At 47.1% G+C, this 12,927-nt stretch overlaps 1 protein-coding gene across 1 annotated transcript in view; it reads left to right on the top strand.

The window, feature by feature from the left end:
* Positions 1-12,927, top strand: part of LOC140739675 (uncharacterized) — a 91,544-nt gene that overhangs the window by 58,923 nt on the left and 19,694 nt on the right. The window contains 2 exon segments of the mRNA XM_073068047.1: positions 481-542; positions 11,084-11,211. Coding sequence (XP_072924148.1) covers positions 481-542; positions 11,084-11,211 — 190 coding nt within the window.

The following is a 12,927-nucleotide window of genomic DNA, read 5'->3' as shown; positions in this document are numbered from 1 at the left end:
GTCTCGTGATCGCAAGTGAAACGTGCAAGACACTCTCCCAGGGTTATACTGCACCAGCTCCAATGTTTCAGCTCCCAAGACATCCCGACCAGTCCCTTTGACACCTCAGCCGACTCCGCTGCCAACACCAGTTCAGCTACTCTGATCAACAAGCATCTCGCGGATGAATAGCCCTGCAATGCCCGAGGATCTTGGAGTAGAGTTGTCCTTGGATTGTAAAAAACTACAACCTTTGGTTGGCCCCCGAGATGCCACTGCAACATGTTGATGTTTGGAACATTGTGTTTGGTTTTGGTCACCGTCCTGTGGGAAGGATGTTAATAAGCTGGAAGGAATGCAGAGGAGGTTTATGAGGAGGTTGCCAGGACTTGTGAGATTGCATGGTGGTGAAATGTTAAACAGGTTGAGACATTTTTTATGGGAATGTTTGAGATTGAGATCTTACAGTTATGTTAGCTCCTTAATCTCCTTGTAATGTAGTGCTGCTGCTGCTGCAGAAAGCTAATTTTCATGCCATTCATACTTGGGAATGTATGCCTACGGTAATAAATTTGAATGATTCATCTCGGTCATTTCCTTCACTACCACAAAAGAAACATGTTATTGACTCCAGACACTGGGCTCCACAGGAAGGGCAGGGCACCTGACGGCTTCCTGACTGAATTGTTCAAGACCTGCTTGTGGTGAACTATATATACCTGTCTGGACACGCCCCCCCCCCCACCCCGCCGCTGACTGCTCCTGTGGCTCCTCCCACAGACCGTGGCTCCTCCCACAGACCCCGGTATAAAGGCGATTGGAGCCTGGGCCCTGCCCTCAGTCTCCAGGATGTAGCATGGTGGTAAATTGCTGCTTGTTCTTTCTTCCAGCCAATAAAAGCCGATATCTCGCCTCACACCTCGGAGAGTTATTGATGGTGCATCACTGCTCACAACCACCTTTCAGAACTGGATAAACTTCATGTGCAGCACAGAGAGCGTCTTCTTTTACACAAAGTTGGGCAATTGAGAGCTAGAGGACAGAGGTTTAAAGTGAGAGTGGAGACATTTGACTGGTACCTTCTCACCCATTCTATGCTCTGTGTATAGAAAAAGCTGTAGAGGAAATGGTTGAGGCTGGTATATTGACAATATATCAGAAGCACTGGTATGTGTTGTCAAATTTGTTAACTTAGCAGCAGCAGTTCAATGCAATACATAATATAAAAGAAGAGAAAAAAAATAAGAAGAAATAAATAAGTAAATCAGTATATGTATATTGAAAAGATTAAAAATCATGCAAAAAAACAAATATATATTAAAACACTGTGGTTGTATTCACAGGTTCATTGTCAATTTAGGAATCGGATGGCAGAGCGGAAGAAGCTGTTCCTGAATTGCTGAGTGTGTGCCTTCAGGCTTCTGTACCTCCTGCCTGGTGGTAACAGTGAGAAAAGGGCATGCCCTGGATGCTGGAGGTCCTTAATAATGGACGCTGGCTTTCTGAGACACCGCTCCCTGAAGATGTCCTGGGTACTTTGTAGGCTAGTGCCCAAGATAGAGCTGATTAGATTTACAACCCTCTGCAGCTTCTTTCGGTCCTGTGCAGTAGCCCCTCTCCTCCCCCCCCCCCCATACCAGACAGTGCTGCAGCCAGTTAGAATGCTCTCCACGGTACCTCTGTAGAATTCTGAGAGTGTCTTTGTGACATACCAAATCTTGCTGTCATGCCTTCTTTGAAATTACATCAATATTTCAACAATATGTTGAGCCCAGGATAGATCCTCAGAGATGATGACACCCAGGAGCTTGAAACTGATCATCCTTTCCACTACTGATCTCTTGACGAAAACTGGTGTGTGTGTCCTTGTCTTTACTCTTTCTGAAGTTCACAATCAGTTCCTTGGTCTTACTGACATTGAGTGCAAGGTTGTTGTTGCAACATCGCTCAACCAGCTGATCTCACTCGCTCCCGTATACCTTCTTGTCACCATCTGAAATTCTGCCAACGATAGCTGTGTTGTCAGCAAATTTATACATGGCCTTTGAGAAGTGTCCAGCCACACAATCATGGGTGTAGAGAGAATACAGCAGTGGTCTAAGCACACGTCCTTGAGGTGTGTCAGTGTTGTGGTCTCCTGGTGAGGAAGTCAAGGATCTAGTTGCAGAGGAAGGTACAGAGGGCCAAGTTTTGGAACTTCTCAATCAGATCTGTAGGAATGATTGTGTTAAACACTGACCTGTAGTCAATGAACAGTGTTCTGACATGGGTATTAGCATTGTCCAGATGATCCAAGGAACAAACAAGATTGCATCCACTGCAGGCCAATTGTGGCGATAGGCAAATCGCAGTGGATCCAGGTCCTTGCTGAGGCAGGAGTTGATTCTAGCCATAACCAACCTCTCAAAGCACTTCATCACCGTAGATATGAGTGCTACTGGATGAAAGTCGTTAAAGCAGTCCCCCCTGCTCTTCTTGGGCACTGGAATGATAGTTGCCCTTATTAAGCAGGTGGGAACTTCTGACAGTAGCGATGAGAGATTGAAGTGTCTTTGAACACTCTTGCCAGTTGGTTGACACAGGTTTTCAGAGCCCTACCAGATACACCGTCGAGGGTTGTCACCTCGCAAGGTTTCACCCCCTTGAAAGACATTCTGACGTTGGTCTCCAAGACAGAGATCACAGGGACACCGGGTGCTGCAGAAATCCTGATAGATGTCGTTTTATTCCAAGTTGGGTGAACAGGACCGGGACAGAACCGCCATGTTTGTGTACCACCGAGTGTTAATAATAAAGCAGACTCTGCACCCTCTGCCTTTGAAAGACTCAGGACACCCATCTTGGAAGTGAACGGTGAAGCGAGTGAGCTGTATCGCTGCCTCTGGAATGGTGGAGGATAACCAAGATTCTGCGAAACAAAAAACACAACATTTAACAGACCTTTGGACAGATACATGGGTAGGAAAGGTTTAGTTAGATTGGTATCGGTCGAACACAAGGCAAGTGGGACTAACTTGCATAGTCCAGGTGGGCCAAAGGGCCTGTTTCTGTGCTGTACGACTCTCTATTAGAACAAAAACGAAGAATAAGGGAAAGCACTCAGCAGGTCTGGTGACACTCACGGGAAGAAAAGCAGAGTTAAAGCTTCAGGTTGAAGTCGAAGATTCTGATGCACAATTTTGGTCTTCAACCTTGAAGCACTAACTCTGCCAACCTGACCTGCTGAGAGCTGCCAGAATTTTCTGTCTGTGTTCCTCAAGGAGTGAGTGGATGTGATCTAGAATTCAGGGCCGGGGAGTGGAGGAAGTAGGTGCGGTAGCCACTTCCAAAATGCAGTTGCATAGGCGCTTCAGAGAGAGATGAAAATGAAGGGTTGTGGACAATGAGATAGGGCGTATGGTCGGATTGCCATACTGAAAGCCAGCACCAGCTCAGCAGGTTGAATAGAGTCTTTGTGTATGGCACTGAAACAAACCTTTCAGCCCATCTGGTCCATGCTGATCGTGATTCCCTAAGTAAGTTCCTTCATTTGGCTACATTAGGCCGGTATCTTTCCACTCCTCCCCCATCTATGAAACTGTCCAAACAACTTGTAAATGTTATAATTGCGCCCTCCTCCAACGCCACTTCGAACAGCTCATTCCATGTACACACCACCCAAGTGAGAGAAACCTTTCCCTCAAATCCCCTTAAAATCTTTCCCTCTCATCTTAAACCTTTGGCTTCTAGTTTTAGACTCTCCTACCCTACAACAAACACCATGACTATGTGGACCATCTACCCAATCTATGCCCTTCATAATTTTATAAAGATCTCTAAAATCATCTCTCTGCCTCCTGTACTCCAGCAGAAGCAATCCCAGAATATCCAGCCTGTCCTTATAATTCAACCCTTCCAGGCAGCAAATGCACCCTCTCCAGCTTAGTTATGTCCGTCGAGTAACAGGGTGACCAAAACTTTACCCATTAATCCCAACTGCAGTCTAACCAACAGTTTCTCAACTGTAAAGCAACTTCACAACTACCATATTCAATGCCAATGAAAGCAAGAATGTAAGACCATAAGATATAGGAGCAGAGTTAGGCCATTTGGTCCATCAAATCTGCTCTGTCATTTCATCATGGCTGATCCATTTCTCTCTCAGCCCAATCTTCTGCCTTCTATTGGCATCCCTCCATGCCCTGATTAATCAAGAATCTATCAACCTCTGCCTTAAAAATACCCAATGACTTGGCCTCCATAGCCTCCTATGGCAATGAATTCCACAGATTCACCACCCTTTGGCCCTCATCTCCATTCTAAATGGAGGTCCCTCTATTCTGTGTCCTCTGGTCTTAGACTCCTTCACCATAGGAAACATCCTCTCCACATCTACTCTATTGAGGCCTTTCAGTGTTCGATAGGTTTCAATGAGATTCCCCCCCCCCCATTCTTCTGAATTCCTTTATCATATCATATAACTTTGCCATATTGTCCATCTGTGTCACCACTATCAGATCACTAAGTACTTGTACACCAAGGTCTTGCTGTTTAATCACACTTCCCAGGTCTGCACCATTCACTGTACATCCAAGCCTGGTTCAACCTTCCAAAATTCATCAGTTTGCAATGGTCCACTTCCACGGTTTATCCAGATCTTGTTTTAGCCTTGGACATTGGTAGGATTCTACACTGCACTCCTGTTGATAAACACGTGCTCTCAGTCGGTTTCCTGCTATATGCACCAATAGAAACGTTCACTTCCTCAATCACTGACACACCACCTATCAGTTATTTAATTCACCATCATCTCAAACTTTACAAGCAGGGCAACAGCTGCACAGATGTGGGTTCAACTCCAAATTGCACACCGTCCCAAATTGGAAGTAGCCCATCATCTCTTTCTCACTGCTAACTCCTGTAACTTCCCCCCCCCCACCACCACCCCAGTGGGACATTTGTCAAAGAGTTTACGGTAATGCATTGCAACAGGCCTTTTCCACATACACAAAGCCAATAATAGCTGGTGGTTAGAATATGGCCGAGTCAGTGACGCCCACACGTGAAGGGGGAACAAGTGTGAAATCGGTGAAAGAATGTGTGCAGAGTCTGTCAGCTTGGAGCTTGAGGAAAAGCTTCAAGTTCGGCAGGGAGTACAGATATGTTTGCAGAGTTATTTATCGGAAATCAGTTTTTGCTTCTAGAAGATTTCCTGTGATTTATGGTGGGTGGGGGAGTAAACACACTACGGAAGTTCAGCAAATGAACTGTGAGCCTCTTTTTACTTGTGTTCTATTGCTTTTTTCGCCTGAACTCTTCTCTTTTCAGTTCATCCTTTTCTTCATTCTTAAGATTCCACCTTTATCCACACAGCACTCCCATCTCCCCACCACCTTTCCAGTGATAGAGCTTCTCTTGTCCCTACCTGTCACCCCATCAGCCTCCCCACTCCACAACCCACCCCCCATTCAGGGCCCCAGACAGTCCTTCCAGTTGAGGCCACGCTTCACCTGTGAATCTGCTGGGGTCGCCTATCGTGTCTGCTGCCGACGCGGCCTTCTCTACTTTGGTGAGACCATCGTAAATATGGGGTCTGCTTCATCCAGCAGCTCCGCTCCGTCCACCACAAGTGGGACTTCCAGTGGCCAAACATTTTAATTCCCGTTCCCATTCCTGTTCCCACGTGTCAGCCCATGGCCTCCTCTCGTGCCAAGAAGAGGCCACCTTCCCACCTTCAGGGTGGCGGAGTAACAGCCTATATTCTGTCTGGGTAGCCTTCAACCCGATGACGTGAATATTAATATCCTCTTCCAGTTAAAAAAGATCCCCGGCCCTTCCTTTATTCCTCATTCTGACATTTTACTTCTCATCTGCCTCTTACTTCCCCTGGGTGCCTTCCTCCTTCCCTTTCTCCTGTTGTCCACTTCCCTTTCCTAAATGCTGGGCCCCTCCAGCATCTTGTGTGTGCTGCTTTGTCGTTGAAAGCCTCCCCAATAGCATTAGCAATTCATAAACACAAGAAATGCAACAAACGCTGGGAATCCAGAGCAACACATGATGAGAATCTTCATCAGGACTGGAAAGGAAAGGAGAGAAAACTGGAATGAGGTGCTGGTGGGAGGGGAAGGACTGCAAGCTGACAGGTGAGTGGTAAAGCTGACGGGTGATAGGTGAACTGACAGATGATAGGTGAAACTGACAGGTGAGAGGTGAAACTGAGGTGAGAGGTGAAACTGACAGATGATAGGTGACACTTACAGGTGATAGGTGAAACTGAGGTGAGAGGTGAAACTGACAGGTGAGTGGTGAAACTGATAGGTGAAACTGAGGTGAGAGGTGAAACTGACAGGTGAAAGGTAAAACTGACAGGTGATAGGTGACACTTACAGGTGAAAGGTGAAACTGACAGGTGATAGGTGAAGCTGAGGTGATAGGTGAAACTGACAGGTGATAGGTGACACTTACAGGTGAAAGGTGAAACTGACAGGTGATAGGTGAAGCTGAGGTGATAGGTGAAACTGACAGGTGGGTGGTGAAACTGACAGGTGATAGGTGACACTTACAGGTGATAGATGAAACTGACAGGTGAGTGGTGAAACTGACAGGTGATAGGTGACACTTACAGGTGAAAGGTGAAACTGACAGGTGATAGGTGAAGCTGAGGTGATAGGTGAAACTGACAGGTGATAGGTGAAACTGACAGCTGAGTGGTGAAACTGACAGGTGAAAGGTGAAACTGACAGCTGAGTGGTGAAACTGACAGGTGAAAGGTGAAACTGACAGGTGATAGGTGAAGCTGAGGTGATAGGTGAAACTGACAGGTGATAGGTGAAACTGACAGGTGAGTGGTGAAACTGACAGGTGAAAGGTGAAACTGACAGGTGATAGGTGAAACTGACAGGTGAAACTGACAGCTGAGTGGTGAAACTGACAGGTGAAAGGTGAAACTGACAGGTGATAGGTGAAGCTGAGGTGATAGGTGAAACTGACAGGTGATAGGTGAAGCTGAGGTGATAGGTGAAACTGACAGGTGATAGGTGAAACTGACAGGTGAGTGGTGAAACTGACAGGTGAAAGGTGAAACTGACAGGTGATAGGTGAAGCTGAGGTGATAGGTGAAACTGACAGGTGATAGGTGAAACTGACAGGTGAAAGTTGAAACTGACAGGTGAGTGGTGAAACTGACAGGTGAAAGGTGAAACTGACAGGTGATAGGTGAAGCTGAGGTGATAGGTGAAACTGATAGGTGAAGCTGAGGTGATAGGTGAAACTGACAGGTGATAGGTGAAACTGACAGGTGAGTGGTGAAACTGACAGGTGAGTGGTGAAACTGACAGGTGATAGGTGAAACTTACAGGCGAGTGGTGAAACTGACAGGTGAAAGGTGAAACTGACAGGTGATAGGTGAAGCTGGCAGGTGATAGATGAACTGACAGGTGATAGGTGAACTGACAGGTGACCTGTGAATTGACAGGTGATAGGTGAAACTGACAGGTGAAAGGTGAAACTGACAGGTGAAAGGTGACACTGACAGGTGAAAGGTGAAACTGACAGGTGATAGGTGAAGCTGACAGGTGAAAGGTGACACTGACAGGTGATAGGTGAACTGACAGGTGACCTGTGAACTGACAGGTGATAGGTGAACTGACAGGTGACCTGTGAACTGACAGGTGATAGGTGAAACTGACAGGTGAAAGGTGACACTGACAGGTGAAAGGTGAACTGACAGGTGATAGGTGAAACTGACAGGTGAAAGGTGACACTGACAGGTGATAGGTGAACTGACAGGTGACCTGTGAACTGACAGGTGATAGGTGAAACTGACAGGTGACCTGAGAACTGACAGGTGATAGGTGAAACCAGGTGGAGGTGAAGCTGACAGGTGATAGATGAACTGACAGGTGACCTGTGAACTGACAGGTGATAGGTGAAACTGACAGGTGAGTGGTGAAGCTGACAGGTGAAAGGTGAAATTGACGGGTGATAGGTGAAACCAGGTGGAGGTGAAGGTGGGTGGCTGGGCGGGGGAGGGGAGAATCAAGTGAGAAGCTGGGAGGTGACAGGTGGGAGACATAAAAGCTGAAGAAAAAGGAGTCTGATAGGAGGGGAGAGAGGACCGTGGGAGAAAGGGAAGGAGGAGGGGCACCAGAAGGAGCTATGGGCAGGTGAGGAGAGGATGTAAAGTGGGAAATGGTTCAAAGTAAATTCATTATCAAGGCGCATATACGCCACATTATACAACCCTGAGATTCATTTTTTTGCGGGCATTCACAGTAAGTAAAAGAAACACAACAGAATCAGTGAAAGACTGCACCCGACAGGCCAGACAGCCAACATGTAAAAGACAACTATGTAAATACAAAAAGAAAGAGAAGAAAAGAAATAATAATAAAATATAGATAATCAATAAATATCAAGAATGTGAGATGAGGAGTCGTTGAAAATGAGTCAATAGATTGTGGGAACAGTTCAGTGATGGGCTGAGTGAAGTTACCCCCCTGTGGTTCAACAGCCAGATGGATGAGGGTAGTAACTGTTCCTGAAGCTGGTGGTCTGGGTTCAGAAGCTCCTGCACCACCCTGCTGATGGCAGTAGTATCCTGGGTGGTAGAGAAGGCCATGGAATTAAAATGGGTGAGACCTGACATAGATTGGGAGACCTCTTTACCGAGCACCTACACTCCATCTGCCAGGAAAAGTGGGATCTCCCAGTGGCCCCTCATTTCAATTCCGCATCCCACTGCCATTCCAATATGTCAATCTTTGGCCTCCCCTACTGTTGCGATGAAGCCACACTCTGGCTGGAGAAACAACACCTTATACTCCATCTGGATAGCCTCCAATCTGATGGCATGAACATCAATTTCTCAAACTTCCGGTAATGCCCCCCCTTCACCTGTTCCCATCCCCTTTTTCCTCTCTCACCTATCTTCTTGCCTGCCCATCATCTCCCTCTGCTGATCCCCCCCCCTTTTCTTTCTTCTTCCATGGTCTTCTGTCCTCTCCTATTAGATTCCCCCTTCTCCAGCCCCGTACCTCTTTCACCAATCTACTTCCCAGCTCTGCTTCACCCCTACCCCTCCCAGTTTCACCTATCACCTTGTGTTTCCCCCTATCCTCCCACCACTTTCTTACTCTGACTTCTCATCTTCTTTCTCCAGTCCTGATGAAGGGTCTCGGCCCGAAACATCAAATATACTCTTTTCCACAGATGCTGCCTGGCCTGCTGAGTTCCTCCAGCATTTTCTGTGTGTTGCTCTAACTTCCCACTAATTTTTGCTCAATGATATGCCCTCTCTTTGGCTTTTATGTTGGCTTTGACTTCAAAGGTTCATTTATGAAGCATACAAATCTGAAATTCTTCAATTCTCTGCGTAGTCGTGAAACCAAGGAAGCAAAGAAAGGCAACAATATCATCAACCCCCAAATCCCACCACCCAATGAACAAATATGGAACAGGTACATCCACCCCAAAATCCCCCCTCCTGCGTAAAAACCAAGCAAAACGGATCAGGCACATTGACCCCCAAATCCCTCTTCCCAGAATATAATTCTGGCCAGCTCCTCTCTCCTGCCTCTGTAACTCCCGTTACTCCAACTACACTGTAACACTTGACACATCTGACTTTAGCTTCTCTTTCTCAAATTGCAGGATGAATTTCATCATATTATGATCACCACCCCTATAGGCTCCTTTACCTTAAGCTCCCTAATCATTTCTAGTTCATTGCACAATGCCAAATCCAGCATAGCTGATCCCCTCATGGGCCCGACCACGAAACTCGCCCTCTTGGGATCCAGCACCAACCTAATTTTCCCAATCAACCTGCATATTAAAATACCCCATAATTATTGTAACTTTGCCCTTTTTGCATGCATTTTGTATCTCCCATTTTAATTTGTATTCCACATCCTTACTGTTGTTTGAGGTTCTATATATAGCTCCTATCAGGGTCTTTTTACCCTTTCAGTTCCTTAACTCTTTCCGCTACGATTCAACACTTTCTAACCCCATGTCACCTCTTTCTAATGATCCAATTTCATTTTTTACTGACAGTAAATGATGCCCACAAGGCCGTACTTGCCGATCTGTAACTGTGCTACCAGCTCATCTACCTTATTGTGTACTGTGCACATGCAAACATAACACCTCCAGTCCTGTTTTCACTGGTTTTGATTTTGTCTGCCTTTCACATTGCAACTCATCCTGTTGACTGCAATTTTGCCCTGTCGTCAACCTCTCCTTGCTCGCAGTCTCACTTCACTCTGCCTCTGCTTCTACCTCTGTTTGTGGCACACACAGCAATCCAGAAATAATTACCCTGGAGGTCCTGTCTCTTAGCTCCCTAAAATCTCTCTTCAGGACTTCCTCATCTTCCCTACGTATGTCATTCGGGCCAGTATGGACCAAGGCTTCTGGCTGCTCCCCCTCCCCCTCCCCCTTGAGAATACCGTGGACCCCATCCGAGACATCCCTGACCCCGGAACTTGGGTGCCTCTATTGCACCCACAGATTCTCATCCCTCTTCCTCTTCACCTCTCCTCTCTTCTAAGCCACAGCGCCAGACCCAGAGACCTGGTGACTGCGGCTGCCCCCTGGTAGGTTGTCCCCCTCAACAATGTCTAATGTGATGCACATTATTGAGGGGAACAGCCACAGGGGTACTCTGCCCTGGCCGCCCACTTCCCCTTCTTCTCCTGACAGTCACCCGCAGCCTAGGGATGTCTATCACCTCCTCACTCTCCGGTACGAGCCCAGGCCATCGATCGAGCCGCAGCCCCAGTTCGCTCATTTGTTCTGTGAATCGCGGCAGCTGGGTGCACCTGGTTATCTGCGCGGGTGCAGACGTTTCCCACATCTGCTTTGCATTTTTGTACTTTGGTCCCAGATGGCTGCATCTGTATGTTCAAATGGCACCGAACTGGAACCTGATTCTGATTCTGCAAACTTATGAGTTAAGATGGGGGGAAGGGGGTAGCAAGGCTAAGAGGCTGGAGAAGCCCCAGTTGTTCAAGGCTGTGCCTACCTACCTTCTTTGCTGCTTAATGTCTTAAATATAAACTTGCTGATGAACTGCAAGGAATATGTAAAATCTGAATAATAAGTGTTTGTTTCCTCTTCAAAGTGCAACTACAGGAAACATACTTTTTATTCAGCGTTGGAGCTGAGATCTGCTGTCATTTGCAGCTCCGCCCTTGGTTGCGATGTAGACAGACCGGAGTGCAGTGCTGACAAGGTTTTGCGACAAACGAGGTACAAACTCACTTCGGAGCGGCAAGGGGTCTCGGGCCGAAACGTTGACTGTTCACTCTTTCCCATAGATGCTGCCTGGATTGCTGAGTTCCTCCAGCATTGTGTGTGTGTGTGTTGCTCGGATTTCCAGCATCTGCAGACTTTCCTTTTCTCAGCGCTTCCAAGAGTTCTGGCTTTGGCACTGAGGAGGTGAGTGCGAAGGAGATTGATTATTCTGGATGTGTTTCGACATGTATTGGCACTTACTTGCCGTGAGTAAGGGGATTTTTATTGTTTTGCAGGGTGGGTTGAAAATTATGTTTTTTTTCTCCCTTAGGGAAAAGTAGACCTTTCCTTTCTGGCTTTAAACATCCTTAATGAATCAAGCCATGATTCACTTGGACTGAATTTCTCCCATATAAGTTGACGGCAGTGGGTGCCTTCGCGCCCAAAGCTGGAGCCCCGCCACGCCACGCCAGTTCAGCCGGTGCGATCTTCCGTGTCACCTCCCACACTCAGCCTGCACTCCACGCTGGATGCTCCGAAAAAGAGTCAGGGGGAACTTATACAGCCCTGAGCAGTGTTTGCCGTTCAACCAAGGTTATTTTCATCAGTGCTGTTTGTGGGGGCTTAGACCGTAAGACATAGCTTTTGGCCATTCGGCCCGTTGGATCTGCTCTGATATTCCGTCATGACTGTCTTATTATCCCTCTCAACTCGGCTGCAGTGCTTCCTTCGTATCATTTCAGCAATATTGAATTAACGGCGAAGTGCTTGGCAATGATCTGAGAGGGATGTTAAAAACACACTGAAATACGGAAGGCAGAGTCACCAACAGTGTAATTGCACAGAAACGTCCTTGTAAGGAGAGTCGGCTTTCATAAATCAGAGCGTTGACTACGGGAGTTGGGTCTTATGTCGTTAGACAAGATTTTTCTTGCTGCCCCGTGACGCCGCTGGCGTTTGGGGCAACAGTGAAGGTCCTCCATCTCGGGCGGTGTTCGGGGCTTCCTTCATCGTGTCAGTGGCTTCTCTCGACCTTCGCTACCTTCAGCCATGCAAATCCCAGATGGAGACTCGGGAATACCGTCGCACTCAGATGTAGAAGGATTCTTCATTGCCGTTTCCGCAACAGTTTTGTTTGACCAGTCAGGGTTGTTAGCGCCGAGCTGAACCCCCGAACCTTTATATATATATTATACTTAATACAAAATGACGAGGGGTACAGAATGGGTAATTGCAGGAAAGGCTTTTGCCACTGAGCTTGGGTGACACTGGAACCAGAGGTCATGGGTTAAAAGTGAAAGGTAAAATATCTAAGGGGAACATGAGGGAGAACTTCACGCAGAGGATGGCAAGGGCGTGGAACGAGCTGCCAGCGGAAGTAGTGGATACGAATTTGATTGCAACGTTTAAGAGAGGTTTGGTTAGGTACATGGATTGGAGGGCTGCGGTCCAGGTGCGAGTCAATGGGACCAGCTATAAAAACAGTTCGGAATGGCCGCCGTCTGTGCTGTAGTAGCCGAGGACTCTGAGCATCATCCTGGGTTTGTGCCCTGTGGTCTTACCGATCACACACCGACCGGGAGCGCTGATCCTCTATTTAAACCAAGTGTGGAAAATGTAAGCCTTGTGTTCTCTCTAATTGTTAAAATTTAGCAGGAAAGGCTGAACCTGTGATACACCACTAGATACGGGCCTCCAGTAACAACTTTCACCGTCACACTGTGCTTTCTC

This window comes from Hemitrygon akajei, chromosome 16, assembly GCF_048418815.1.
Source record: "Hemitrygon akajei chromosome 16, sHemAka1.3, whole genome shotgun sequence".
NCBI lineage: Eukaryota > Metazoa > Chordata > Chondrichthyes > Myliobatiformes > Dasyatidae > Hemitrygon > Hemitrygon akajei.
Note: the sequence above shows the minus strand (reverse complement) of the source record. Positions and strands in the feature narration are given on the sequence as shown.